Source organism: Halichoeres trimaculatus, unplaced genomic scaffold (assembly GCF_033239565.1).
Source record: "Halichoeres trimaculatus isolate MK-OKI-2021-1 unplaced genomic scaffold, fHalTri1.1 fHalTri1_scaffold_14, whole genome shotgun sequence".
Taxonomy (NCBI): Eukaryota; Metazoa; Chordata; class Actinopteri; order Labriformes; family Labridae; genus Halichoeres; species Halichoeres trimaculatus.
In genome coordinates, this window is record NW_027437192.1 from 20,360,751 (window position 1) to 20,388,691 (window position 27,941).

The window sequence follows — 27,941 nt, forward strand, 5'->3', positions numbered from 1 at the left end:
AATTTAATTTGATTTTGTTTACTTCATCTTCCCCAAAAATCCCCCTTAAACATACAAAGAAAAACACTCAGCGACACACTTTCAGCTCTTTTTATTGAGAGTAAACTTTGCACTGAGACTTTCATTTACAGTTTTGGCCGCACATCAAACCTCCTTTATGGACCCACTGGGAATGTATCAAGTATAATCTATGAGAGTGCAATTTCATTTCTTTCTGAAGTGGTTGGCTGAGGGATCGTCAAAGTAAAAAACATTTAATACGGAGCATGAAGTTGCATACCATAAATTAAAAGTTAAATCTGGAAAACAAAAAAAGAAGAATAAATTAATAATATTAAAAGCCTCACTCATTAGTCCTCTCTATCTGACACCCCGTTCAAAAAGTCCAACACAATAAAAGCATGCTTGTGCAAATGAAAGGCCCACAGAGACTGGGTGCTTTCAGTGTGTATTCAACAATGCTGCTACAACTTAAAGTCTGCAGTCCTGTTGACACCGTTTCTCAGGGACCAAAGTCTGAAATATGTGGGGCATCACATGTCAGAAAGCGATGGTTATGAAATGTCTTAATCAGCACCTACAGACTGTCCAGCACCTTCACAGTTCAATAATCAATCCAGAGAGGAGTACTAATAGTAAAGATCACTTTAACCAACCGTCAAACTTAATCAACAATTGTCAACAATCAGAAATGTATTTTGATTGCATATAAAATCCTGCATGACTGGATACTTTTATGAAGCAGAGGGAAAAATTTCAACAAACCCAGTTCAATTTTCTCACATGATTTTTAACTTTTTATGTTTGGTCTACCATTACAGAATGATCAAAACACTCCAGTAGTTATCATCTCAATCTCCAAAGCACCAAATCATACTTCTAACACAGCAGGCAGTGTTTAACTCTCTTGTAAACATTACAGCTGGGAAACAAAGTTTGGCTCAACAACAACAGTAAAGGGAAAAAAGGCAAAGACCTCTGAATGTTTACATGAAGCAGTCCATAATTAAACTTCAAATTCAAAATATAATAAATCAAGTTTTTAATGCGGTTTCAAACAGTTTTTGATCCAGTAAAAAAAAACAATCTAGATTTCAGGCAAAGGAAGATAAGTGTGGGGGTTTAAGGAAAAACAAAACTAATATGCATCAGAAACCTGTGTGTGTTAGCGTGTGTGTGCGTGGCTGTGTTTCCTCTATCAGCTCTGATAAACAACTCTTCTTTCATGTGCTTCAATAGTAATGACACTAATAAATAGGAACAGATCAACACAAACAAAAAGGCACACAGACCTAATGACCCTGGTCTTAACTTGAAGAAAACATCTGTTTTTATGAAGGAATAAAAAAAGGATAAATTACAGTAAAAACTTGCAGCTCCTGTTCATCTTCAGCTCTCTGCTCTAACCATCAGTAGTGGATAAACGCTACGATTCAAACTACACGAGTGTTTTTTTTAGTGTTGTCTGATTGCTTTGGCTGAGAGGCAAAATTCAAAATCACTGAGGAGACACAAGTCTCGTTAAATCAGTGAACGAATGCAACAAGTGTTTGCAAATCCTTATTTGAATATTAACCTGGTGAGTAGGTTTCTTCCTCCTCTCTCCAACACTACTGTGGGAATGAAAAGGACGCTGAGTGTCTGTTACAGTGATTTACGTTATAGTGTAATGTTAAATCGATAAATACAGTAGAGTTTTTCTGATTAAATTATCCAGTGACCTAAATGCTGAAGTTAGTTTCCGTGTGCACTTGAACATTTTTTTCTGTCCAGGGTCTGTGCAGTAAGGGGATCAGAATCACCAGGTTATGATTTATTTTCTTCCATCACACAAAAATATGATGAATTATAAATAAAGATCATTTCATAATTAGTTGATTCTTATTGGCTGGCCCTGTTCATTATCAAAACTACATGAGTCAAGCTTATTTAACAAGTTCAATAAATGCTTTTCAAAAGTCACTCTTGTTCAAACTTCTTTATAAAATTCCAATGATGGAGTATTCGTTCTTTTGAAGGCTTTAGATAAACAGCGTACACTACAGTACGCCTCAATTACCACCTCAATTTTATGACCCTCAGTCTGAATGAGTACAGATTTTGTCATGATTTCTTGGAGTCATTTTAAAGCTAAAACAACTGTTTTAAATGCTCAAGAAGATAAGACTATGTTGGGAGTTTTACATGTTGGAACTGAATTTGGATGAAAACTTGAACCTCATAAAGGTGGAAAGTTATTTTAAAATGGTTGCAGGGTGAGTGGTAAGACAAGCACTTATGATGTTGAAGCATTTTCGAGTGACACACACGGGTTCCAGTTCTCACTAACTCCAGGTGCTGCTCTGTAAACCAGGTTGACCTCTGACCCCTCTGTGCAAAACAACTTCTCCTCTTTGTGGTGAAACAGAGTAATCACTGTTGTATATAAAATGTTCTGATGTTTACAGGTGAGCAGACGTTCCTTTCAGCCTAGGACGAATCAGTAGTGTGTTAGCTCTCAATCACAGCAGGCACAGTGTGCATGAAGGTCCAAAAAATCTGAATCAGGCCCTCTGATTGTACAGTACGCTAAACCAGCTCCGAGATTACAGTTATCATTGGATTTGGCTCCGGGAGCTGTGAACAGGCTCGCGGCTGGGTCACTTTGTTGTGGCTAAAAGGAGGCAAGTTCGGCTTTCAGCGTGATCAGCACCAAAACTTCACCCTGGACAAACTGAGGAAACAGACGCAGGAGGAGGAGGAGGAGGAGGAGGAGGAGGAGGAGGAGGAGGAGGGGGAAGGGGAATAAATAAAAAAATAAAAAAAACGTGCAGCATTTATGAGTTATGGTATCAGTAGCTTTCCATGATGTACTCTGTTTTGAACACTCATTTGTTTCAAAGAATAATCCGTCTGCCGCTGTCGGAGCAGACAAAAGCACTTAAAAAAACTGCGTATGACATCATCTTGACTGGACAAAGTCCGCAGGTCTTAATGTCCTCTCTACGTACAGTATAATACACACAGTAAACACCCGACTCTCCAGAACACACACCTTCCACTGAGGCATCAACTCTACATTTCCCATCAGTGCTGCCATCTCATCTCTAGTTTTTCCATCTCTCCTTCCTCCTCTCTTTCTCTCTCCTCTCTTTTTTGTACTTTGCTCGGCCTTCGTCACACCAGGTGCACTTGCTCCTCCCACTCCTCAGGTGATTGGTCCCCCTCGAGCTGAAGTATGTGATCCAAGTCTCTCTCTATGGCTGGGGCAGTGTGTGTGGGACTGTTTCCGCAATGGGAGTGCAGGCACGGGTGTGTGTGCGCTTCGTCCAGCGACAGGTCAGCCACACACCCTGCGTCCACACCCTCCTCGCCAGCCTCTCTGGTTTCCAGCTCCAGGGTGCTTGGCCTCAATGTTTTGGGTCCTTCTGAGCCCACTGCACCTTGATGGGGACTCGCCAATCCTCTCTCCGCCTCGGGCTCGCCCTCCAGGGGCTGCCAGACAGGAGCAGGGGTTGGGTCTCTGGAGGTCTGGCTCTCTGTTTCAGTCTCAGTGTGTGTGTCTGGAGAGGAGTCGGACTCTGTGGTGGGTGGGGAGGGGATGAGGGCGAGGCTCTGCGGGTTGTTCTGGGGGTTGATGTTGTTGTTGAACCAGGCCATGATGTTGTCCAGCAGCTGGGCACTGGCGGTGGGGTCCAGGGCTTCCAGGCTCTGAGGGTCACTGGGGGTGAAAGGGCCCCCAGGTGGAATGACCGGGGAAAGCAGAAGCTCCGGCTCGAGCTCTGGAGATGGGAGGCACAACTGGGCGGGGGGCTGGGGGTCTGGTTTGGTCGGGCGTTCAAGAGCGCAGGCGGCGGTACGCTCCTGAGTGTAAGGGCTACTGTGTTCTGGGCGGGGGGTGTGAGAGCTGTCTGGTCTTGGCGGGCCGTTGTACGTGGCTGCGTGTTCCCGATTGTAGGAACTTTGATGGGCGGGGTTTTGGGCGCGCTCAAGTGCGCAGGAGGCGGTGTGCTCAGCCTCAGCTAAGTGAGCACTGGAGTGGCTATAGCTCTGTGGGTCTGTGATGGTGATATGTTCGAGCACGTATGGAGCGGTCAGGACGCTCTGATCCGGTCTATGGCTGCAGTCGCTGAACGCTGGGTCGATGCTGAACGGCGCTGTGAGTGAACTATGGTTGTATGTGTGGTGCGAGCACAGCTGCTCCTGCGTGTGTGTGTCCAGGTCGTAAGGAGTGGTTATGTTCCCCAGTTTCATAAGGCTGTCTCCCAGCTCCAGCAGCTCCGCACTGAGAGAGGGAGGCGGGGGAGGGAGGGGGAGGGAGTTAGATGCAGGAGGCTGAGAGGTGGAGTCTGTCCTGTTAGGGGGGCGGGGAGGATCCAGGAGAGAGGTGGGGAAGGAGGGGCCTCTGGCACCAGGAGGACCGTCGGTGTTGAGAGAGTGCAAAGTGACACTGGTCAAGTCTCCTGCAGGACCTGCCCTCCTCTCCTGACCTCTGTCCAGTCCACAGACGAGCTCCACACGTCCCTCCATGCCCCTCTCCAGGCCGCCCTCCATGCTCAGCTCTCTGCGCGACTCCTGCAGGGACAGCTGGATGGCGAGGAGGATGTTCGGGTCGTCTTCATCCAGCGAGCCCAGCGCTCTCCTGCGACCTTCGCCTCTCTCTGGAACTTCTGGAAAACAAAACGGACCAGTGATGAAGAACAGCTTCGCATGGCTTGATGCGTATTGATTCCAGTGATCAATGTGTCCGTGTGCCTCCACCAAACAAGATTCATGGAGCTATAACTTTAAATCCCATTTACTGCTGTCAGGTGTAATGACAGGTCAGAGTTATAAGTGTAGGCAAAGAATGGAGCAGAGTGGGATCAAGTGTACAAATATTATGCTTTAAATAACCGTGTGTTAAGCTGTGGTACAGTGTCTGAATGAAATGGAGCTGGATTTCAAAATGCCCTGCACCGTATAAATTCTGTCCATTCCTTTTTGCCTTTTAGGTATCGAGTTTGTATTAAAAGACCCGCAAAAGGTGGTGGCAGGATATGTCCCTATACATTTTATTTTGCAGACCTGTGTTGTCACTCCTCCTGCTGGTCTCTGGCGTGTTGCTGCTGCTTCTGAGGTTGTGCAGACTCAGCATGTCTCCTCTGCGCCGTGGTCTGTGTCTGCGGCGGTACTGAATGTCAGCATAATCCTGCAAAGAGAGATTCAAGCAGTGTCGTTACAAAGCCAACCCCCAAAAGCTGCGTTGTAAGCCTCTTTTCTTTTTCTTTTTTTATTTGCACTGAGCACATTCAAAATCTCAGGCTAAGAAATGTGAACTCTGCACATGCGGATGCCGAGGATGCAGGGGAAGTATGACGCGCTCATTACCTGTGACTGTCTCTCCCTTTGATCTGCTGCTCCCAGCACTGAGTGACGACTCCCCATCTTAACACACACACACACACACACACACACAAGCAAACTAAGTCAGCTGCAGCCGGAGTCGTGCATTAGATAACTAAGCGCAGGTTTTAGAAATAGCAATAGGTAAGCATGAGCCACAACGTTAGCGGAACCAAAAAGTTAGCCATTAAATGTAAAAGAAAGAGTTTGTGCTTACTTCAGGTGAGGCAAAACCAAGGTACTCCCAATCCCATGATCCTCCGGGGTAACTGACAAATGCAAACACAAGAATGTGTCACAGTGAAATTCTAGCTCTTACTTTTCAGTAGTTTCCAGATTTTTTTTATTTTTACCAGATTTTTACACCATTTCACTGATTTACTCAACAAACGAGTAATGAAACTGTGCAATGAATGAGTCTGAGTGTTTCTCATACTTTCTGCGTGGAGGCTCTGGGGAATCATTGGGAGCGACGCCACGGGCCACAGATGCTAGGAATTCTTGCCTCTTCTGCTGCACCAGACGGGCGGCACTGATTATCTTATGGCAGGGAGTCCTCAGGTACGGCCGGTTAACCTTCTGGGCCAGATCCTCCACGACCATCTCCAGATCCGTCTGGGAGGAAAAAACAAAGAGACAGAACAAAGACCGGTCTTAAAGACTTTCCTCATGTAGAGAAGGGGTCTGCAAGCTTTACTTTCAAATGAGCAATTTTGCATCAGCTCACCTGGATTTAAATGATTCTGGAGCTACAAAATCTGCTTTATCCTCAAAATAAAGACAATATAACTTTTTCTCGTCTGGGCCAAACAACCTTTCCCTTCTCTGATAGGGGCCAGGGCCAGTTTGTAAAATCATTTGACAATCGCAGAGGTGTCCAAAAGTAAATATTTATTGTTTCCCAGAAAGCCACACAAAACCAAATATTATCAGCCTTTTCTGGGATCTTGACAGGAAAAAAATCAGAAAATAAATAATAACACTGTTAATGAAATATATAACACTATTTATGAAATAAATAATATGTAAACAACCCTTTTCAGGTTTTTCATAGAAAAAAGACCATAAAAATATTAACTTTCTTGCAGACACCACTGTTTGCAGCTCTCTCTCATTAACTTCACTGTGAAAACCAGAAAGAAAGCAGGCTAAGAAACCAAACCAAGTGATACAACACCTACCAGCACACACTGCAAAAACTGAAATCTTATAAAGTGTTTTTATCTTGTTTTCAGTAGAAAATTCCTTTTAAGACTCAATATGAGCCACATCCACCTCATCAGTTCAGAAAAATGTCTTGTTTAAAGTTATTTAAGGACAAAAATGAGGTCTGAATTTCTTGTAACCAGTAAAAAAATCTGCCAATGGAACAAGAGAAAAGTTACTTGTATTAAGACATTATTCTAGTCTCAAGGAAATTTTCATGCAATTTTTTCTTGTTCCATTGGCAGATTTTTTTACTGGTTACAAGCGATTCAAACCTCATTTTTGTACTCTGATAACTTGAAACAAGACATTTTTCTGGATTGATAAGTTGAAAGTGGCTCATATCGAGTATCATAAGACAATTTTTACTTAAAAAAAGACAAAAACACTTGATAAGATTTCAGCTTTTTGCAGTGCAATGCATTTTACTACCAATATGATTGTATAAGAGGATTTTTTTTAAGGGAGGGGTTTCAGATAGGGCACAGACTGCAGAAGGGTGGAATAGAAAGTTATGTTCTATGCATGTGTAAGTCTAGATCATGTGACCAGACTAAAAAAAAAATCATAATGCGCCTCTGGTATTGTTCAGGGGGCCAGGCAAAATGTGGAGGCGGGCCGTATCTGGCCCCCAGGCCATAGTTTGGGGACCACTGCAACAAAGTGTATGAAATTCAATACATAGTTAAAATCTAGTGAATAATTATCCAAACAAGAAGTTTCTTGATTTTTCACATTTCTATATGTCATAATTTATTACTTAAAAAACTCAAAAAAATTTCAAAAAGATTTGAAAATTAAAAAAAAAAGTGAAATTTTAGAAGAAAAATTGAAAATTTTCCCAAATTGTTAAAATCTACTAAAATATTAAAAGTTAAAAAAACTCAAGAATTGAAAAAAAATAGTGTATAAACAATTCCTTAAAAATTTTGAAATTTTGCTAGAATTCTTCATTTCAATTATATTTTTTTAAAGCTACAAGGAGCCATTCTAAAGGGGTCAAAGAGCCGCGGCTTGAGGACCCCTTATTTAGAGATGAGAGATTTGTCTTTAATTATCAATACCCTTGGTAAAAACAAAAAAAAATCTGTATCTCAATTTTTTTAAGCTACACAGCAGCCCCCACCCCGCGACCCCCACAGACACACACACAAAAAATACTTTGGACTTCAGGTTGAATATTAACTTGTAAAATTTAGCGCTTAAAGGGGATAATACGACATGCAACAGGGAGCTGAGAGACAAACCTGCTGCATTGGGCTGCTGAATTTCAATGACTTCAATGTCCCTCAGAGAATCATCAATACAAGGCTAAAATTTCCAGTTTAAATCTTCAGATTTCAAAACCTCATGCAGCTCAACTGCACAGCTTTGTTCCCTTTATCCATTTTAACCCTGAGTGGAAACAGGACACTCACTGAAGGACTTCTAAAGTTGTCAGTCTTGTCCTCGTGTTGCTATTCCACATGTTGCAGATAAGTGTGTGATTACCTGCATGAGCTCAAATATCTCTTTCTGAGTGCTGCCCTGCTGCAGGAAGAAGCCATAAGGATAAGAGCACTTCAGCACACGACGCGTCTTCAGGAGCTCACACACACCGTCCTCAATGAAACGTGTGTCCGGGGGTGTGCCTTCACCTGGGGCAGAAAAAGAACATATATTAGAAAAGAACATACTGGGCCCTTCTGATGCTGATTTCTCCACAAAACAAGAACAGAACAACCAGACTCACGGCAAATGAAGGCTCTGCTCAGCTGCTCCATTTTCTCTTTTGCGGTTTTCAACAGTTTTTGCTCCAACTAAGGTACAGAGAGAAAAACACACATCCAATATTTTACAATCACCAGAAATTCACCTTCAAATTGTCATAAATGTCCGTCTGTGGGCATGTGAGGAGGGCATTACCTTGTAGCTGTGTTCATGGTTCTTGAAGCGGGTGTAATAGTGCATAAATCGGTCCAGCTCCTGAAAACTTTTGTGCTTCTTTTCTGCCTGTAATGAAAGGATAAAACTCCATTTGATCAAATAGCCTTGGGGTGTGTGTGAAAGAGTGTGTGTGAGTACACTGAAATCTCTGAGGTAACACGGGTCCTCATGCATCATCAGACAGCTGACTGAGCTGTTCTCACAGGTGGAAGCTTGAGCAGTGACATACATCGCCTAGTGTTTGTATACTCTGTGTGTGTGTGTGTATGTATTATTTTCGTACCTCGACAGTCATCTCCTTGGACTGCTCCTCGAGCTGTTGGATGACCTCGTAGCGAGTGCAGCGGTAATAGCCACCTGTTGACGAGCTGTGCTTCTTCCACTCCTCCAGACAGATCCAACAGAAGTCATACTTACACTACAGAGAAAGAGAGGGAGTTAATTTTGAAATCCTCGCCCCAATAGAGCACATAATGAAATAAAAATGAAGACTTATTGGTAGTCAGTGATCAGACAAACAGCTGACTGAGAGATTCATGTGTAAACCTTGGCACACTGCATATGGTTGCAGCCCTCATTCTTCTGAATGGGCGACTTGCAGTTGGCACATGGTTTGGAGTTGGTCAGCAGCCACAGGCAGTTAGCAGCATCCTCATAGGCTTCACCCACACCTGCCACTGTGGAAAACACACACAAACACACACAAACACATGAGCAACATCTCAATGGCCTGAACACCTGCCCTGCACGTTCACCCTCCGGCACGCGCGTTTGGCAAATATCAATGGCCTGAACACCTGCCACCACGTTATAAAATACATGAGGACACATCCTGGTAGGCCGTCTTGACAGCTGCTGTTAACAGGCTTGTTGTGGTGCCAGATCACTGAGCCGCGGCTAAAACGGTCCCCAGGGACACTGAAAAACTCCTGTTAACATTTAGGTCACAGCAAGAGACTCACACTCCTCAGGCTTCATCTCTGTCACTTTCTGGAGCCAGTTCCTCCACATCTGACAGTCACATGGCTCGTGGGCATCGCCAAGGCACTCCCTGTAAACAAAGAGGGTGACAAACAGGGATTTGAGTATTTTATAAATCAGACAAAAACAAGCAGCTGAAAAACTCGGCGTGAAGATGAGGATAAGAAAAAAAATTCACAGCTACTAATCACATAAACACATCTGCTGGAAGATGGGACAGTGAGTCATGAAGCGTACCAGCAGAAGAGGTGACCCTTGCCACAATCGACAGCTGGGGAGGGCAGCAAAGGGAAACTCTGAGGGTCACTGTCCCCGGGGCCCGGTCGGGTGAGCCGCACAGCTCGCTCACAGCGTGCTGCAGGGCACCAGCGGATGGCGGGATTGTTCTCGACAAACGCCTGCAAGACAAGGAGAGGAAACAAATAAATATCCAGAACGACAAAGGAGGAGTGACAAGAGGAAATAAGGAGGGGAAGAACCACAACAACAAAACCAGAGGGTCAAGAGCAGAGGAGCGTGGGAAAATAAGTCAGGATCAAATCCTTGCAAAGGAAATTCATCTAAATATGCAGCTGAAGCATGTTTCTATCATAAACACAAGGACCTGTTCGACCTGAGTTGTGTTTACCTTGATGTCAAACTGCAGATAGCGCTGGTCCATCTCTCTGGAGACCACGCTCTCGATCACGTGCACAGGGACCAGCTGATAGCACTCGTACGCTGGGCAGAAGATGTTGTGCGCGTCTCCCTCCTGAATCTTCACATTAAGGAACCTGAGACACACGAAGATGTAAACAATCTGACTCTCTGAAACAAACATGATATTTATATACACAGTAACACAGGTGGTTATTACCCTTCCCAGCATGCTCTGCAGAACTCGTGTCCACAGGACATGTCCACTGGATCCTCAAAGACTGAGATGGAGCAGAGACAGATTCCACACTGCAGGGAGACAGAAGATGAATGATGACAGGGAGGGGAGGTTATCTGGGGCCTACTGATTTTATTGAAGGATACTTTATCAACTACACGAAGGCAACAAAAGCTTCAGTGGGTGTCTCACCGTGGAGAGGCCCTCTTCTCCAGGTGTGAGGCAGCTGTCGGTTGGGGAGGTGAGTGTGAGTGTGAGGGGTGAGCGCGGGGTCCTGGGCGTACGCGGTGAGGGCAAGGTGTCCCAGGCATTGTATCCACTGGGAGGCGGAGTAGGCATGGTGACACCTGAGCGCTGGCAGCAGCCCTCAGCGTCAGACATCCAGGCTTCCAGAAGCTTCTCTCTGTCCCAGTCTGACAGTAAGAAACAGGTTTACAGGCTGAGAATATGTGCATCTCTTTCACAACAGCAGAGCTTTATAGTTCTGCAACATCTTTTAGTCTTTTTAACAGACTAACACACCATGAGCTCGGAGCAAAGCCTCAGCGGTGAAAAGGGGAGCCTGCAGCATGTCTGCCGTCTCAACGATCAGCATATCCTTTAGCCTGCGCAGGTCCTGAAGCTTCAGTCCTTCATAAGGCTGAAAAACATGGAGCAGGAGAAATATTTGCAAGCTGCGGTGAGAAAAAAGAAGTCACTTTACCAAAATCCCCCAAATTCTAAGAATGAGAAATAAAGATGTAAAAAGGGAACTGAAAAGGAAAGTGTGAGAAAACTCAAAAGAATGGGGATTTAGAGCAGCGAGGGTGGGAAAGAGATTAAGTATTAACATAGATTTGGCTGCAGGATGGAAGATCAAACTGCTATCAGCTGGCAGCAGCCGCTGCTTGATGACTGTTGGTGCCCTCTGTTTAACCAGGACCCTGAGAAACATGAGGTAAGGCATGTGGAAACCTCTAATACTATTCTTTAAATCCTGTGTAAGATGTGACCTTTGAAGCAAAAATCTCAGCGAGAGATATTTTGACAACATTTAAAGGTACTGGTAAAAAATCTGTTACATGCACAGTGGGAGAGAGAAACGCAGCAAAAATAGCACCATAAATACACAAGTCCAGCCAGCAGGGAACCCTCAGATCGCGTGCCTGTTGTCTCACCTCTTTGTACTGCAGCAGGTTTGTTTCAGCGTGTGCATCTGTGTTTGACTCCTGAGCTGAAGAGGAGGAGAAAACCATCTGTGACTCCAGGCTGAGGGCCAGCTCGGTGTGGTGGTGCCTCTCGGCATGGTCGCACGGCGTCAACTTGTCCTCGTCCTCAACAAAAAGGTCCGCCTCGCTCTGGATCAGCAGCTACAGGAGAGGGCACAAGAGGAGACAAAAAAAAGTGAAGACAGAAACAGTAAATGAAGAGGGACAGGGGGATGTGACTTGCAACGAAAGACAACAAGGAATAAAAGAGGCCAGGGCAGGTGTAGAGAAAAACAGAATATTGTAAAAAGGGAAGAGTGTAGAGAATCCAGACATAAAATGAAAAGTGTTTCTACTTTTTATCTTCAAGTGTAACATCTTGGTTGTGTTGCCCAGGCTGCAAATATCACAGTAGAACTCAATTTTCCTTCAATTCAGGAACAATCTAAGCTTTTTTTTCTAACTTTCTCACTCAAAAGCTGTAAAATCAGGAGTGGAAGTGCTTCTTGAATCTGACAGTAATGAAAGAAAAAGCTCCTTATGCAGGGCCTGGCACATTACTGTCTACTCACTTTCCTGTAAGATCCAGTCACAGAAAGCAGAGACAGATCTGCTGGAGATTAAAGCTCATATCAGCGTGAGTCTTGTGGTTCGCACACACTTCCTCTCACCTCCACACAGCTCTTCATGCCTGCGGCCGCAGCGTAGTGAAGACAGGTGCTGTGGTGATTGTCGGTGGCATTGACATTCGCCTTCTCGTACTGGCCTCCCTCCAGCCTGGCTCCTGTCCAGCTCAGGATCATCTGACAGCAGGGGAATCCCACAAACATGTGCACAACATTATCCAAACGAAAGCAATGACTTTGTAGGATGCCTGTTTTGACGCCAGCGTGTGAATTTGTTCACTGAGCGACACTTTGAGTATGTTTGTACCTGCAGGCAGTCTGCGCGACGCTGCTCATCCCTCTGCGGTCGGGCCAGTCGGGGTGACAGCGCTCCTTCTGACAGCAGCAGGATCTGCGGGCCTTGGCACAGCACATGGAGGCAGGTCTCGTTGTGCACGTTGCGCTTGTTGGGGTTCCCCTCTTTACTGAACAGAAAGGACCTGCAGATAAAAAGAAAAGCATTATCACCTGACTTTCTCATGTATAACCAGACTGTGTTGAATACTTGATTCTGATTGGTCAGTAATAAAAAACTGCTGAAATAATACTGCTCAATCGTCACTTCTGGGCCTCTATATGCGTGTCAGTGTCTGCCTTGAACCCCCTCCTCTACTTGTACATGGATGTTTGGTTGTTTTGAGATGTTTCTGGGCAGAGGGTAAGCATGGTTACATTGGCCAATCACAGTGTGCCCAGTGTACAAGTGACATGGCTTGTTGATCAGGGAGTAGAAGAAGCAAACCCGAGTGGCTACCATAGTAGATGTAGCAAGGAGCGAGAACAACAACCAAAGTGAAACAAAACGCCAAACAAATAAAGCTTTTTACTAAACAAGGGTGAAGCTTGGATCAACTTTCACTGACTTTTGGGCACTTGGAGAGCAGCTTGGGATAAGGAGCTGCACTTGTTGGTTTTCTGCTAACCAGGTATGTGCCAGATAACCCAGTGATTAGCTTGTGCTGACATGCCAAGTCAGGTGCACGGCTCTCAAGTGCCTCCTACAGAAACGCGATGCAACAGGTGGTTTCTAGGCAAGTGAATAGCCACGTATACATGGACCCAAATATTCCGCTTGCATTCGGTTTATTCGCTCAAACGGAAAGAATTTAACCTTTGTATACACCTCATTCCGAAAGAAAAGTGCCAGTCCAAATGGACATTTAATCAGTTTCTCAGGGGTGGAATATTCCTCTCCCCAAACCGATTGAGGTATCATGTATCCACTCAAATGGAAAGTTGTCAGGGTACGTTCTTTCAGCACATGCTCAGATATGACATGAGACCCAACTAGAGACGTTCCTCAACTTGAAAAATGGCGGCAAGCTGTCAGCACTGGACTGCTGCAGAAAGTTTGTTTTTGATCCAAACTTTGAAAGAAATGAACATAATTTCAAGACAGGACGGACGACAAACTCGCAATACGGAGTATTGCAACACCGTGATAAACAAACTGTCGTCCTCCAGCTTTGATAAATCTCGTGATGTTTACATTTTGCTGCGCATGCCCCGTTGACTATTCTGTTTGATTACAGCGGCGCATGTAGACCTATTCCTTTCCATGTATACTATTGTTTTTCAGAAAAGTCATTCTGAAAGATTCCATTCGGAAAGACGAAAAACTCCTCATGTAACCGTGGCTCTTGTGTTCAAGTAGCTATGGTCAGAGGCTGTGGGTGTGCGCTGCTGCTGGCACTGAGCCAAGGAGGAGGAGCCCAGTTTGAATTTGTGTTTACTAACAAGTAACGAAAATTCCTTTAAAATCCTTTAAAAACAGAAGCAACACCAAGGACAGCGTGAAAGGACACCATATCAAATCGATCTGGAGAGAGGTCCAGATTTTACTCTTGCCTGTTGGCTCTGTGGCAAAATGTCAGTTTCTGTTAACATTTTTTGGGAAAGATGATAGTTTATTATGTGTCTGTCAGCTAAAAAATAATGACAAATGTGGGAGCAACCTGAGGAGCTGCTGGAAGCTACAGCAGAGCGAGATCTTGTCCTGCCCTCCATGACAGGACAGAAGCAGCAGAGCAGTATAATGCTATTATAGCTACAACACTTAAGGTAGTGACATCTACATCTTTTATGTTGAATAGTGTTTCAACTGCAAAGCCCCAAGAAGAAAGATGAGGAGAGAAATACCAACATTAATACCCTGCAGAAGGCTTGCTTTCTTTGTCTTAAATTGGCTTTTGATGAAAATTTTTACTTGAATGTGACTTTTAACAAGTTAGCAGACTTTCAACCTTAGTTAAAATGGTAATCCTTAAAGGAACTAAAATTTGTAGCAAAATGTCCCACTCCTTTTCAGCCCTAACTCCCTAAAAACAGGGATTAAATTGTTATATAAATTAGAAATTTTGTGACTTAAATCACTTTATCATAAAATTCCTGTGAAATTTTGGCTCTAATTTTTTTCACGTTGATATAAGAAATTTATATGCATTTTGAAGTTTCCTGGAAAAAAGAGAAAAGAAAATACAACCAAAGGAAGAACGCTTTAATCGAAAAGAAAAAAAAAGGGATAACACTTAAGGGAAGAGACAAAAGGTGCAGGAGGGTGAAGACCGATGGCGTAAGGATAAATTATGTTAGTCATGTACAGTGTGTCACATGAGTGTCTTGTGGGTGAGGAGAGCTGTAAAAGAGGAAGGAGGAGAAAGACTGTAGATTATCGACTGTTTCTGTTTTACATCTTTGAGATAATGGACATGCTGGCTGGCAGGTACACACACACACACACACACACACACACACACACACACACACACACACACACACACACACACACACACACACACACACACACACACACACACACACACACACACACACACACACACAGATATTCAGAGAAACAGTGATGGATGTGAAAGTTGCACTGCGAGCCTGACTGTGGGTGTGTTTCTGTTTAGTAAATTGTTCTGCTCTGCTGTTTGTCAGTCAAAATCTCCATTTACTGATTAGCTTTTCACTTGTTCATTTAATTCATCCTCCCTCAGTGCTGTTATGTTACGTAAAAGGATGTTTCTGATATGTTTATCTTACACATTCTTTAGTTTTTCCTTTTCATGTGATCCTGATGTAATCTGCTTGCAGAGTGTATGAAACGTCTGTGCTCATTTGGTGAGAGAAATTGTAAATGCATGCAAAAATAAATTTCAAGTTTGTTTCTAATGTTTTTAACATTTTAAAAACCTTTACGTTTCATCTTTTGGCATCAAATGTAATCTATCATCCACTGAATTCTACATCAACCAGCTGCAATTGCCAAAATATCCCTGTTTCTATTTGATCAGTGGTATAGCACACATATTAATGCTTTTGAAAAGACTTCCTCACTAAATAAATATCCACAAAAAAAGGAGGAAAATAGGTTTTCATTGGATTACCACAGGTTGAATACAAGAAAATATAGTGCAGCTCTTCCTGAGAGCTGGCTCTGTAATTTGAACACACAGAAGCATCGTCTACAATTGAATTAGAGTTTGAATGTTTCCTTATTGTGCAGCCGATTGGCCTTTTCTTCCACTGCTGTCCTGCTCTTCCACTTTTGACCTTCTCATCCTGTCAGCCTCAAGCCCCTGCAGCGTCCCCCTGATGACAGAGCGCTGCCAATTCACCCACACAGCAATAATCACTAATTATTCCCCTTTCCACTGGGCTCCACACCCTCCTGCAACCTCCACACACACACGCGCGCGCAGAGCTATGGGTTCAGGATGGATGGACTAATATACATTGGATTCAAACTATGGGCTAAGGGAAATGTAATGTTTTCCTGGAGCTGCGGAGCACCAAAAGTGATTTAATTAAAGCAGGAAAATACTGGGTAGAGTTTAAACTAAGAAGAATGAGGAAGTTGCTGTTCAGTGCTGCTGTTTGTTTTGGTCTCCTTAGAACAACAGGAAATCAAGTCAAAAGGGTTATTTACATATTCAAAGGGCTGTACTCTCAGTTGTTGCGGAGGGAAGGGTTACACTTCCTGAACTACACCCAATTATTCCAGTAACGTCTCCCAGTGTGCACCTCAAGCCAATACAACCCACTGAGAACACAAGAAGAGGGCAAATAGACACGGCACAGAAACATGTTCAAAATAATCCAGAAAACAGACTCTGCCTCCACCAGCCCACGCTCAGTCCTCTCCGAGTTTGTATTTTGTCTGAGATTTCTCAGTCGTCTCTCTGCTTTCCTCCATCCAAAAGAGCTGCTGGAACAAAGGAGCATTTCCTCTGATACTTATCTGGAGCAGAGCGCTGCCTTCAGCACGCCTCCCTGGCCCATTATAGGTTAGTAGGAAGGGACACAAATAGCACACCATGATTCACTGTGTTACATTCACAGACTCGGACGCATTAAGCAGCCATAGAGCCGCCGTTTTCCCTCCAAAAAAAAAAAAAGAAACAAAAACACACATGCATATGTGCACACATGCACACAGACGCGGATAATTAACTGGCCTTTTCAAACTGCTTCCTCTGACCTCTCCGCCCCCAGTAATCGTGGAGAGAAAGGGCAAAAGAGAGGAAGAGTGCAAGAAGGAGGAAAAAGAGGAGGTGACGATGGCAACTGAGTCATGGAATCAGCTGTCTCGGTCATGGCCAGCAGCTTGATTATCCCTGCAGGGGCTAAAAGACACACTGGTGCCATGCTGGCCGTATGTTTTTTAGTTTGACCCCCATCCTCCAGGTTTTCTTAGACTCAGTGACTCCATTTTATTGTTTCTTTGAAGACATTATCCAAGGGATTGTGTCCTGCTGTTGCTGCTGTGTGTGTGTAAGAGTGTGCACACCTATTTTCAGTGATAGTGGATGCAAAGATGCTCCTTACAGCTGTAAAAATCACATAAGCACACTTCAAGTGGCACTGTAACATTTCTGAACTTTCTTAGAGTTTAGAAACAAGAGGAGATGAAAAGGGATGTAAAACCAGGAGTCACAAGATATCTCAACTTTCAGTCCCGAGTGAGACACAAGCTCCAGAGTAGCTCAAAAACAGCTCCTTCAGATCCAGAGGAGGCCTTTATAGAGCTGTTTTCACAGCCTGAGTAGCACTCATCATGTGTAATATTGGCAGAGTGTGCTTGTCATGTTTGCTTTTTGAGACTCTCACAGACACTCATTTCAGTAAACGGTCCTCCCTGAGACTGTAGTTTGTTCTTTGGTTAATCAATGTTTCTCAGGGCTAATGCGCTGCTTCAGTGTCAGGCACATGTCAACATGTCATAATCAAAAACTGTTAACATAGATACTCTTAAACAGCTAATAAAAATGGCGTACATCTAATTACTGCGGTCAGTGAAATATGACTCACTCACAGAGCAGCTGCAGGCTGTAGCTGTTGTCAAACATGGATGTTCAATTTGATGAGTACTTCATTTCTTCAAAGGAAGTAGAATTAAAAAAAAACACAGCAGGAGTGCTGTAAAAAGCAGTTCATCATACGACCACTGGGGGCTGGCTTCAAAAGAGAGGTGAACTCCATCAGGTCTCAAATGCTCAACTTGTTTACCATGGTTCAAAAATTATTTTGGGTCTTCGGTTTGCTTTACTTTTTCCTCTCAGGTAAGTTGTAGGACTGTTTGGTTTCAAAACTGGTCTGAAAATTTTAAGGGAAGACTAAAAGTTTTGCGAAAATGAGGATGGGGCAGCTTAGCGTAATAGCTGGGTACTTTGTACAAGTCACTGTGTGCTTAGGTTGTTTTCTTTTTTCTTTTTTTTTAACCAACTTTTATTATATTTTTATGTTATTTTTTTAATAAAGCTTACTTTGCTAATTGATTTTTTTTAAAAGGGAGGGATAACATTTCATTTTTTGTGTATGTATCCCTTATACATTAGTAAATAGACAATAAAAACCTTTGAATCTTGAGTCTTTGCATCATCTACATGACAATGGCCCTAACGCCTCAGCTGTGGTTGTGGTGTTTGCCTTTGTTGGATGTTTCGTACTATCATCAAGTTTGGTATGGAGTCAAATTTGGGCTAGGCAATAAGGGGAAACAATAAAATCTCATATTCAAACCTAAACAAGGTCTAAGATTCTTATCATTGTTTTTCTCCTTTTTAAGAAATTAAAAAAAATATATATATATGAATGACCAAAAATAAAAACTGTTCAATTGAACGACTTCATTAGAGATTTTGAACCCTGGGTAATTAACCGATTGGCTCACCGTAGCTGTAAGGAGGCAGACAGCTTGAGGAAAAAAAGACTCCAGCACTGACAGAAGAAGGATTCAATATCAATGTAATATGGGTGAATCCACATCAGCACCACAGAGCATTTTGAGAAATGATAAGACATGTTTTTAAGTACATGTCAGAAAACACTGTGTTCCCTCTTTCTCTGTATGTCAGTGCAGCAGATTGACACTGAAGCTCTCTCGGTGCATCATATCACTGACTGCATTAATTAATTTAAAATTTAAAATTGATTTTTTAACAAGGTTTCATAAATCAAAACTGTGAATTTCTCATTTTATAAAGTGATAACATTCCCATCGTCCGAAGGCCTAATCATGCTCAGTCGTTGTTGAGTTTGGAGCGTTGTGAGTGCAAGGCCAGCAGGGGACGGGGAAGGAGGGAACAATCATGCTTCAGCACAGTCTGGGAGAAGCCTGGTCTAGTTGTGAGTGCGCCTTAAATCCTCCTGGGTGGAGAGTGGTGAAAGTGGTGATACATTTTGTACAGTTTGCCAAAGCTTCCCTTTGAAAGCGTGGTTCGTTTTTCAAAGAGTGAGCCATCAAATACAAGTATGACAAAAGCTGAAACCATTTGCACGGGCGTCAGGCAGAAGGAGAAGGTCAGGAATCAGGGGGATTACAGAAAAGCTTGTTTGAGTTTTTTGTGACATCCAAGCCTGTGAAGGACTGATTCTTTGTCACTAAAAGCAGTTGTTGATCACTAATCAGGAATACTACAATTGGTGACGTCCACATCTTACAGACAGTATCAGTACCCATCCAAAAACCCAAAGCGCTCAAAAAGAGGGTTTTACCTGAGCAGACGAGTCATGGCGTGGCGGCAGACGTAGTGCAGAGGCGTATTGTGCTGGTACTGCTCTCCATACGATGCGTTTGGATCTAGGCCTTCCCTGAACTGAGGGTTACCTTCATACAGCTGCCAGGCCAGGGCCTCGTCGCCTCCCACCAGCGCCTTACGGAACTTGGTGGCCGTGTTGCCCATGGCGCTGAGCTTTTAAAGGGCCACAAACAGGGAGATGTGGCAGATGCCTGTCTGCTCTCCTTTCTTCCTGCCCACCTATGCCTCCTTCTCCTCCTTCCCCTCCTCCTTCTCCTCCTCCCCTGTTCGCCGCAGGTCACACCTTAGAGCAACATGGTTCAGTGTTTTCCTTCCCTGTAAGTAGAAGAAAGAGGGAGAGATGGGGACATCGATTAGAGGAAATGACGGTGGAAAGATTCATATGAGAAGGGGAAAGGATCAGAATGAGTGGAGGGAAAATGTTGAAGGCAGGAAAAAGGGAAAGAAAAACAGCAAGGCTTAGAGCTGGAAAATGAAGAAGTAAAGAGACGGATGGAAAGGGAGACGGAGAAGAGGGAGCAGCTCAATCAATCAGTCCATCCATCGATCAGCTGATGTGGTGCAGCGAGGATGTTATCTCACCGGAAATAAAAGAGAAAACAGAGAGACAGAAGAAAGAAACTAGAAAGGCAGTGAGATAATTATAAAGAGGGCAGGAAAAAGGGGAAGGTTAATGATAGCCAAGTCATCGATTTTGTTAGTCAGCTAATGAAAGGCATGGTCAATATTACCACAGCTGGCCACTGAGGGTCCAGTTAGCCTGCCTTTGAGAGGAGTTTGCATATTTCAGGGCTGTGTTCATGCTTGTCTGCTACTGGAGATATGAAAGTCTGAGAGTGTGTTAAACCGTGCAGCGCTTACACACACACACACACATGGCTGAAACCAGTTTAACTTTTCCTCTCAGGCACTAAACCAAAGAATCACAGGAATTACAGCAATGGCTGCTTCTGCTGATTTTACTCCCAGCAACAGATTAGAAACCCTTCTGTTGATTCTTAAGTCATCTCATCATCTTTAATACCCGTTTAAAAGGCACTTCACCAGCATTTTTAAACCAAAGCAACAGATTTTTTTTTCCATTTATTTCATTTAAGTTTATTCAAACTTGTTAACTGAGCGAGAAATAGCAACAAAACAACATGGTAGTCTGAAAAGGAGCAGGCCGAAGCTGAAGCTTATTTTACACAAGTTACACTGTTTTTAAAACATATAGATGGCATCAGTCCATGCATCACAGCTGTAACAGACACTACCTATTCTTTTTTTAAGCCGATATGCATCACAATGCTTTAATACAAGACACAAAACAAAATATACTGGATGCAAAGACTTTTCAACATTTTTTTTTTTAAAACAGTCATTGGTCATTCTCAACATAGGAATTTAAAATGTTTTGCTTGGTTTTCTTTTTGAATTGAAATAATAATAAACAGTCTTTTTGCTCTGGGTCCAACTTGTTCCAAATATTAACCCCCGCAACAGAAATACAGTGCTGTTTTATGTTTGTTCTTACAATTTTTTTTTTTTTTTTTAATATTTCACCTTCTCAGAAATTAAAAACCATATCTCTCTTTTGAAACAATCCCTAACAGGTAACTTATTCTTTATGTTATACATAAACTGGGCTGTTTTAAAGACAACCAAGTCCCTACATTTTAAAGCTTTCAGTTTGACAAAAAGTTTGTTTGTGTGATCCCTGCAGGTCACTTTGTTTACAACTCTAATTGCTCTTTTTTGGATCACACAAATCGGATCAAGGTTAAGATTGGGGAGCGGGAGCAGCAAACATGACCATTTCATCCTCTCCTTGTCTTTCCACGTGTAAATCACACAGTTTGTCTCGGCTTCAACACATAAACACAGCATTACATCCTGTAATAAGCAGGCCTGTATGTGAGTGTATGTGTCTGTGTGTGTGTGTGTGTGTGTGTGTATTGGGCAGTTGAGGGTATCATTACAGTCTTCATTCTATAGCCATCTGTCTGGCCTTCACAAAGAGCCTCTTTTAGCCCCGGCTACAGTTGGCTGCTGGCTGGTCCGGGCTCTGGAACATTTGAATAACGTGGCTGGCTGCCTCCCCTCCTCTCCTCTGCCTCCCCAATTCTATGCAGTGACAGACATGGTCACAGACAGGCAAACCACAGCCTGACAGATGGAGACACACAGGCCTGAACAGAGGCTGCTGCCACTTGTGAATAATAGCCAACATCTTGTAAGATCTGCTCCTGTGATAAATGCAGAAGACAAGTCTCTGCGTAGATATCTGTATCAGTGAGGAGTTGTTGTTGGTGGTGGTGGTTGTGGAGGGGAATTCTATAGTTAATAGGTCAGTCTGTCTGCGTGGCTCTGTTTTGTGCACACTGGTTTACTTCCAGTTCACTTCACTGCTCTGTGAATCCCCAACCAGTCCCTCTCTGTCTCTCATACTAAATAAGGACGGGAAGTCAGGACAGAGAAGAACTTTGGAATCCCAGCGATTGTATGTCCTGCTGTTTACACTTGGCAGTGACAGTGCAATTATGTAGTATTACGAAAGCTATTGAGCCTGCACGTCATTCAGTGGTCGGGTGGAGTGAGTCTGGGAACTGGACGACCTCCCTTAAACCAAGTCAGGAGAAGAGGTGTGCCTGGGATTAATGTTTGTAAAGTGACAGTTCCATGAGTCGTCACAGAGAAAGCATCTGATTCATGCAGTGTTCTCCATGTTAGGTACTGAAACCCAATGACTCAAGAGCTCAAGAATCCCAGTCTCATGAGTCTTATCTTAAAATCCATTCTGATATATCTCATTTACTGGAACTCAACTTACACCACTATGGGTTTCCTGACACCGCAGGCTTGAGGAAAACAAAGATTTACAAGATATATGATGAGGATTTGGGGATCTTTTTATTTGTGCAACAACCTAAAGATTTCTCAAGACACATTCACTTTCACATTCACTTTAAAGTTTCATCTGCTTTTAGACTGTTGCCTATCTGAAGACAACAGAAGTTTGTATTGGCGCCACATTCTGAAAATGTCTACCAGAGCAACTGGAATCTGAGGATGTTTTCTTTAATAGAGTTATAGATAAAAGCAGCAAATTTGCATTTTTGCATGAATGAAAAATGAGTGTTTGGCAGCAATATCTCGATATCTACAAGACAAAGGTGAGGAATTTAAATAAAATTTTCTGCTCATGGACTAATCAAGAAATCCTTTCATATAATTGTATTATTGGCAACAGTAAGCAGCCTCTCCACCATGTGATGATCAAAACTTGTGTTTCAGCCCAGCCAATTTAAAGTACAGTTCAGTGTTATTCTCATAATTCAATATCGTTAAAAACAACATCCACCCACTTTTGTGTCATTGTTAGAGCTTGCTGTCAGCTGATACACTTTAACTCAAACACCACAGTGAGGTTATGGGTGGATCACACTGCTCCTCAAACTGACAAATAGACACATTAAAACTTGAGTGAGGGAGCCAAAGTCTGCATAGTTACTACACTAGCGCTTGGGCATTTACCAGAATTAGCTAGGTCACCGTGTATCAGCCACATAATCAGGTCAGACCTCGTGTGGTTCCCCCTGAAGAAGTGTGTCAGCATGAAATGGAACACAAAACAAACAGCAGTCGACTTCTCTGCATGTTTCTGTCCATGCGGCCCCTCGGTTAAAGCTCCTTTGTTCAACACACTGACAATCTGTGTGTACCACTAACGCAACTCAGAGCAGCGGCTGTTAGGAGTAGCTTCTCGGGAATGCTAACGACAAAACCCTGGTGTTAACATTTCCTTTCACGGGAAAACGTTAACACCCAAAGCTGCCTACCAAAGCTAGCAACCCGTCTGTGAGGTTTACGTTAGCGCGTTATGTTAGCCTCAACTACCGACCATACGAGCAGCATCAGATCTCCGCCGTTTTACTTACACGGTCGTTTCACTTGGTCAGGCCAGTCGCACATTCAAGAACCTTCGTATATCGAGGGCCATTATCACATCACTGTCATTCGCATCCCCGACTCCTTTTCCGCTGAACCATCCTCTCTAACCACCGGACCCGGCGGGGACGATGATGATGCTGCTGAGAGCGGAGGGCGAAACTGACTGGTCCGCTTCGGTGTGTTGTTGTGGCTGCCAAAGAGAAAAGATAACTGCGCATGCTCAGAGCCAACTGTCACACGGAGTGCTCTTTCCTGATTGGTCGGTTGACTGGGTTCACTAGGTGGTTGTGTTTGGTTTAATGTTTTCTTACTGAAACTAAGGGAGCATTAAAAAGTAAGTTTGTGTATTCTATTCATGCATGAAAGCCTTTATCTTGTTTTTGAGATTCAGAGTCAGGTTTTTAGAAAATCTGGTCAAATATGAACATAAATGGTCAACACACCTTTCCACAACAGAAAGTAATAACATGACTAGTGAAAGTTCTGCGTTTATGATAACCAATAAACTCGCTCCCTTGTACATTTTTCCCTTGTTCAGTCATACCCTAGATTACACATTCCTTTGTAATCTTGTCTCCTTTTCCCTTGTTAATCGGTTTTAACTGGTTAGCTTCACAATTTTGATATATTCAAAAAGCTGTTTTGTTCTGCAATCTCTATCTGCAAAGAAACAAACATTGTGGGGTATGTATCATGTAGAAAACAAATGATTGTACAACAGTTGTGTCAATAACTTCAGTGAACTTTATTAGTATCAACAAGAATACAAATGAGATATAAATGAATGGATGGATAAATTTAAATAGCCCTGTCATTGGTCCTATGTAATATTTCTAAAACACACCATTAATGCATGTAAACTTGATTTGGAAATATAAGGGAAAATTTAAGGGAATAAAAACTTCATTGGGGCATCTCAGCTAACGAGGTAACATCCTATTAACTTGGTCTCTCTTATAACACACACACACACACACACACACACACACACACACACACACACACACACACACACACACACACACACACACACACACACTTCTACTCATCATCCTGACAGCAGATGCCCATGATGCAGGCCTCACACAGAGAGGCCTCATGTGGCTTGGTCCACACTTTGGTGGAGCACGCTGATGAGGAGTCATCGTCCTCATCTTCATCATCATAGCAATTTTTCCGGATTTTGCTGAACAGCCTGAGGAGGGCCTCTTCCACCTCTTTTTGGGAAAACCCAGGAAGATCAAACTCATCATCTTGGCAACGACGACAGGACTGTCCAAAGGGCCGCATGATCACTGTCCCACGATTCCCTCGGAGCCGGTAACGGAACAACACAATCACCCGAGCTGAAGGCCAGGTCTTTCTGCAGCTTTCACACTGAAAACTGTGAATAAATAGACAATGAACAAGAGTCATGGCTTCAATCTGAGACTTCATCTCAAGTATTCCATGTAAGGTCCTAACAAAACAAATTCAGATTCCTATTAGACAAGGCTCTCCCTACCTAATGTTTGAAACTTAAACTTAATGCTGGATCTGAAGCTGTTAGAAATTCACATTTATTGTAGCTTCATTTGTTACATATTACTCCACAACATGGATTTAAGCCTTTGAGAACATGTACATTTAGAAATTTGAATTATCAGTAAAAAATATACATTTTTCAATATTCTGTTGGTCTACAGTAAATAACACTAACAATACTGCCTGAACAGCTACAATATTTAAACAAAGCACACGTTTATGTACAGCCATTTAAAATCCAATGAGAAAAAATATATATTATAAAACATTCTTTTCATTTTATTTTTTATTATGAGTATTTTATCTAGTTTTTGTACTGATTAAACGTAATTATATACTTAACCTGCAAAATAATGTACTTCTGTGTAATAATGCTATTTTTCCTCATGTGAGTAATGCTTTCAAACACCACTGGCTGATTTACAGCCTCTGATATTCTCATTGCTTGTCTTGAAAAATCTCCACGCGGGGAAACTGCTCTTTTAAAACACGATGTAGTACCACTTCCCCCCACAGAGTGACGCTGTTTCGATACATTTTATGACCTGCCTACTGACAAACTCACATGACCTGGTATGAGATCACATCAGACGTTTTGAGCTTAGCAATACAATTGACCATTTGGCAATTTTTAGATGCAAGTTTGAACCCATCCTCAAAAATCTTAAAGCTTTGTGTAACTACATACTTTCCATATGCACAGTGGCAGTAGACCTTCCAGCCTCTCTTCCTCTCATCCTTGGTGACTTGGTCAGTCTGACTGTAGCTGAAGTTAAGAGTCCACTGGTCTCCATAGTCCAGCTCATTGTCATCATAAAGCAATTCGTCAAAAATGTCCAGCCACAAGGAAGGAGTCCAGTCTGCAAGAGTGTAAGAATAAAAACTGATTTAAAATATACTGTGTGGAGTTAGCTTTACAATCAAGGTAGGAAAAAACAACATTAGTGCTGCTCCTGCTTTCCAAATACCACTTGCCCCGTACAAACCCTTCTTTTGTTGTTTACTGTCCTGAATTTTGCTGTTTCGTGTTGTTAAAATCGAGTTATGAAGATCACACAGACTCGATGTTGTTCATTCCCAAAACATAAACAGTGTTGTCGAGACAACAATGGCGTCATTACCCAAAACAATAATCAAGGCTGTATAAAAATCACCAACATATTGGTGTTTTTCATTGAAGATCATCAATAACATATTCATTACCTGTGGATCTGCTCATGTTTTCAGATTGTCCGATGGTGTCCTTTGTGAGAAAGATCGACTTGAAGCGATGTCTCAGCTCTGACTGTAGCTCACCAGCCTGTCTCTGTATTTATATCTCTTCGCAGCTGATAATCTGGAAACGAAACTTAACATCATGCTTTCACTTTCCACTCTGGGCCATAGACATAGATAGAGTCCAGTGTAAACAAGCCTGCATATGTAATAAAACTTCGCCTTCTTGCACCAACAACAGAAGTGTTTTATGGCTCATTGTGTAACACCTCTCTTTGGAAAAATAGATATTACATCAACCAAAATACGAAACGATTATTTTATCAATTAGCTTCAAATCAGCTGGTGTAGAAAAATACACTTATTTCAATACATTTAAGATAGCTATTTTAATCTTCTTTATTTTAATGAAGATTTTTTTTTGATTCAGCTATCTTGATGGCACTCGATGGTGTTTGTAGCGACCACATTGAATCATTCATTTGTTTCATGTTGAAAATGTTCAGCTTCCTTACAGATGGCAGGAAACCTGTGGTTTGATTCTTGATTTAATACATCTTGCACTCCACACATTGCAGAGTTCAAGTGCCACCAGAAGCAGAGCAGCCACAGAGCACCCACATGCCACCGCCATGCTTCACTGTAGGTAGGATGTTCTTTTCAATATTATGCTTCCATTTCTTTTCCTCCAAACATATCGCTGATCCCCTGACCCAGACAGTTCCAGTTTTGTTTCAGTGTTTAAAGTAGCAGAACCCACTATTTTCTTATACTTATTTATTTGGTTTTTTGTATATTGGGGTATCCCTGCGATTGGCTGGCGACCAGTCCGCGGTGTATCCTGCCTCTCACCCAATGAAAGCTGGGATAGGCTCCAGCCACCCGCGACCCTGAACATGATAAGCGGTTAAGAAAATGGATGGAAGGGCTCAGCTTTTTTTATTTGTGTGGATCAGTGAAGTTGTGTGTCTTGAAGTTGGACTGTGGAGACCTTTTAGATTTTTGCATGTGCCTTACTGTGCAAACTAAGACCTCACTTTCCATTGCCAACAAAGTCTTGCAGCTGTTTTATGGGAGACTCTCAAGATTTTTCAAGCACCTGCCTACTTAGGACTCTGTTTGATAGCTTTCTCTTTCTTCCATGTCCAAAGCCCTCCACCAGTTGCATCAGGTGTTCTTGAGACACCTGTTTGAAATATGTCCTCCTATAAGCAATTCTGTTCAAGGGGTTGAATAATTTGTTCCTGGAACAATCATAAGAGTGGTATTTTGTATTAAAATTTGAGAAAACAGATGCATATATTAGCAGAGATGAACGATTAAAACTGCTTACAGTTATTTTTTAAAATTCCAAACAGCTGAAAATGTGTTAATTTTGCAACAAACCTACTTGCAGTTGGGTTAAATAAATGTATATTACAGATCATTCATATTTTATATCTGCACTGATGACAAATTTCAGCCCAAACACTTTTGCTTTGTTCAGTTTGGTCCAGCTGGGGGCAGTATAGGACAGAAATTCATACTCACTGATACTATGTACTGAAGTTTGTGGATTTGAGGAAGGTCATGCTTCTTTGGTAATTAATGTGAATGACACACAACCAATATTTGAAAATAATAAAAAAAATAGGAAAACCAGATAGTTTTTTTGATTGTTGTGATGAAAAGTGACAGATCTGGTCAGAGGCCCAATTAAATACCTGAATTTGGAGCATAACTAAGTGGTTATGTTGTCTTCGTCAAACTGACCCATTAAGTGAAATAAAGTCCTTGATTCGGTGTTGGAGCTTAACGTATTTCCCTTTCCCTCCCTGTTAGACAAGCAATCCCAGAGTTTGAGGGAAAATACTTGCCATGTCACAAAGATGTTTGATTAATAAGAGTTAAGAGACTCAGTTTAAAGCCTTTAGTCTAGTTAACTGGCTCCCTGAATGGAAACAGAAAGAAGAAACAGGTCAGTTTCATGAGTTTCTCAACATCACAGCAAAATAATAAAAAAATGACTCAGCAGCCTTTGTGT

At 42.6% G+C, this 27,941-nt stretch overlaps 2 protein-coding genes across 3 annotated transcripts; both read right to left on the reverse strand.

The window, feature by feature from the left end:
* Positions 1-76: 76 nt before the first annotated feature.
* LOC141802895 (ankyrin repeat and IBR domain-containing protein 1-like) lies at positions 77-23,363 on the reverse strand. Of its 2 annotated transcripts, XM_074686687.1 has the most exons (21): positions 23,167-23,363; positions 19,203-19,561; positions 12,472-12,643; positions 12,210-12,341; positions 11,509-11,700; positions 10,874-10,991; positions 10,544-10,764; positions 10,334-10,422; positions 10,106-10,250; positions 9,715-9,875; positions 9,459-9,547; positions 9,043-9,173; positions 8,780-8,914; positions 8,476-8,562; positions 8,303-8,369; positions 8,062-8,207; positions 5,801-5,979; positions 5,582-5,633; positions 5,350-5,406; positions 5,047-5,170; positions 77-4,649 (listed from the first exon to the last, which is right to left on the reverse strand). In XM_074686687.1, the coding sequence occupies exons 2-21, from the start codon at positions 19,388-19,390 to the stop codon at positions 3,157-3,159; spliced, it is 3,978 nt and encodes a 1,325-aa protein (XP_074542788.1). In that variant the 5' UTR covers positions 19,391-19,561; positions 23,167-23,363; the 3' UTR covers positions 77-3,156. The 2 variants fall into 2 exon arrangements, with proteins under 2 accessions (XP_074542788.1, XP_074542789.1); XM_074686688.1 differs by lacking the exon at positions 5,350-5,406.
* A 580-nt stretch (positions 23,364-23,943) lies between these two features.
* LOC141803252 (receptor-transporting protein 3-like) lies at positions 23,944-26,047 on the reverse strand. The gene is made up of 3 exons (XM_074687215.1): positions 25,907-26,047; positions 25,392-25,563; positions 23,944-24,563 (listed from the first exon to the last, which is right to left on the reverse strand). Exons 1-3 carry the CDS (start codon positions 25,920-25,922, stop codon positions 24,221-24,223), a joined length of 531 nt encoding a protein of 176 aa, XP_074543316.1. The 5' UTR covers positions 25,923-26,047; the 3' UTR covers positions 23,944-24,220.
* Positions 26,048-27,941: the final 1,894 nt, after the last annotated feature.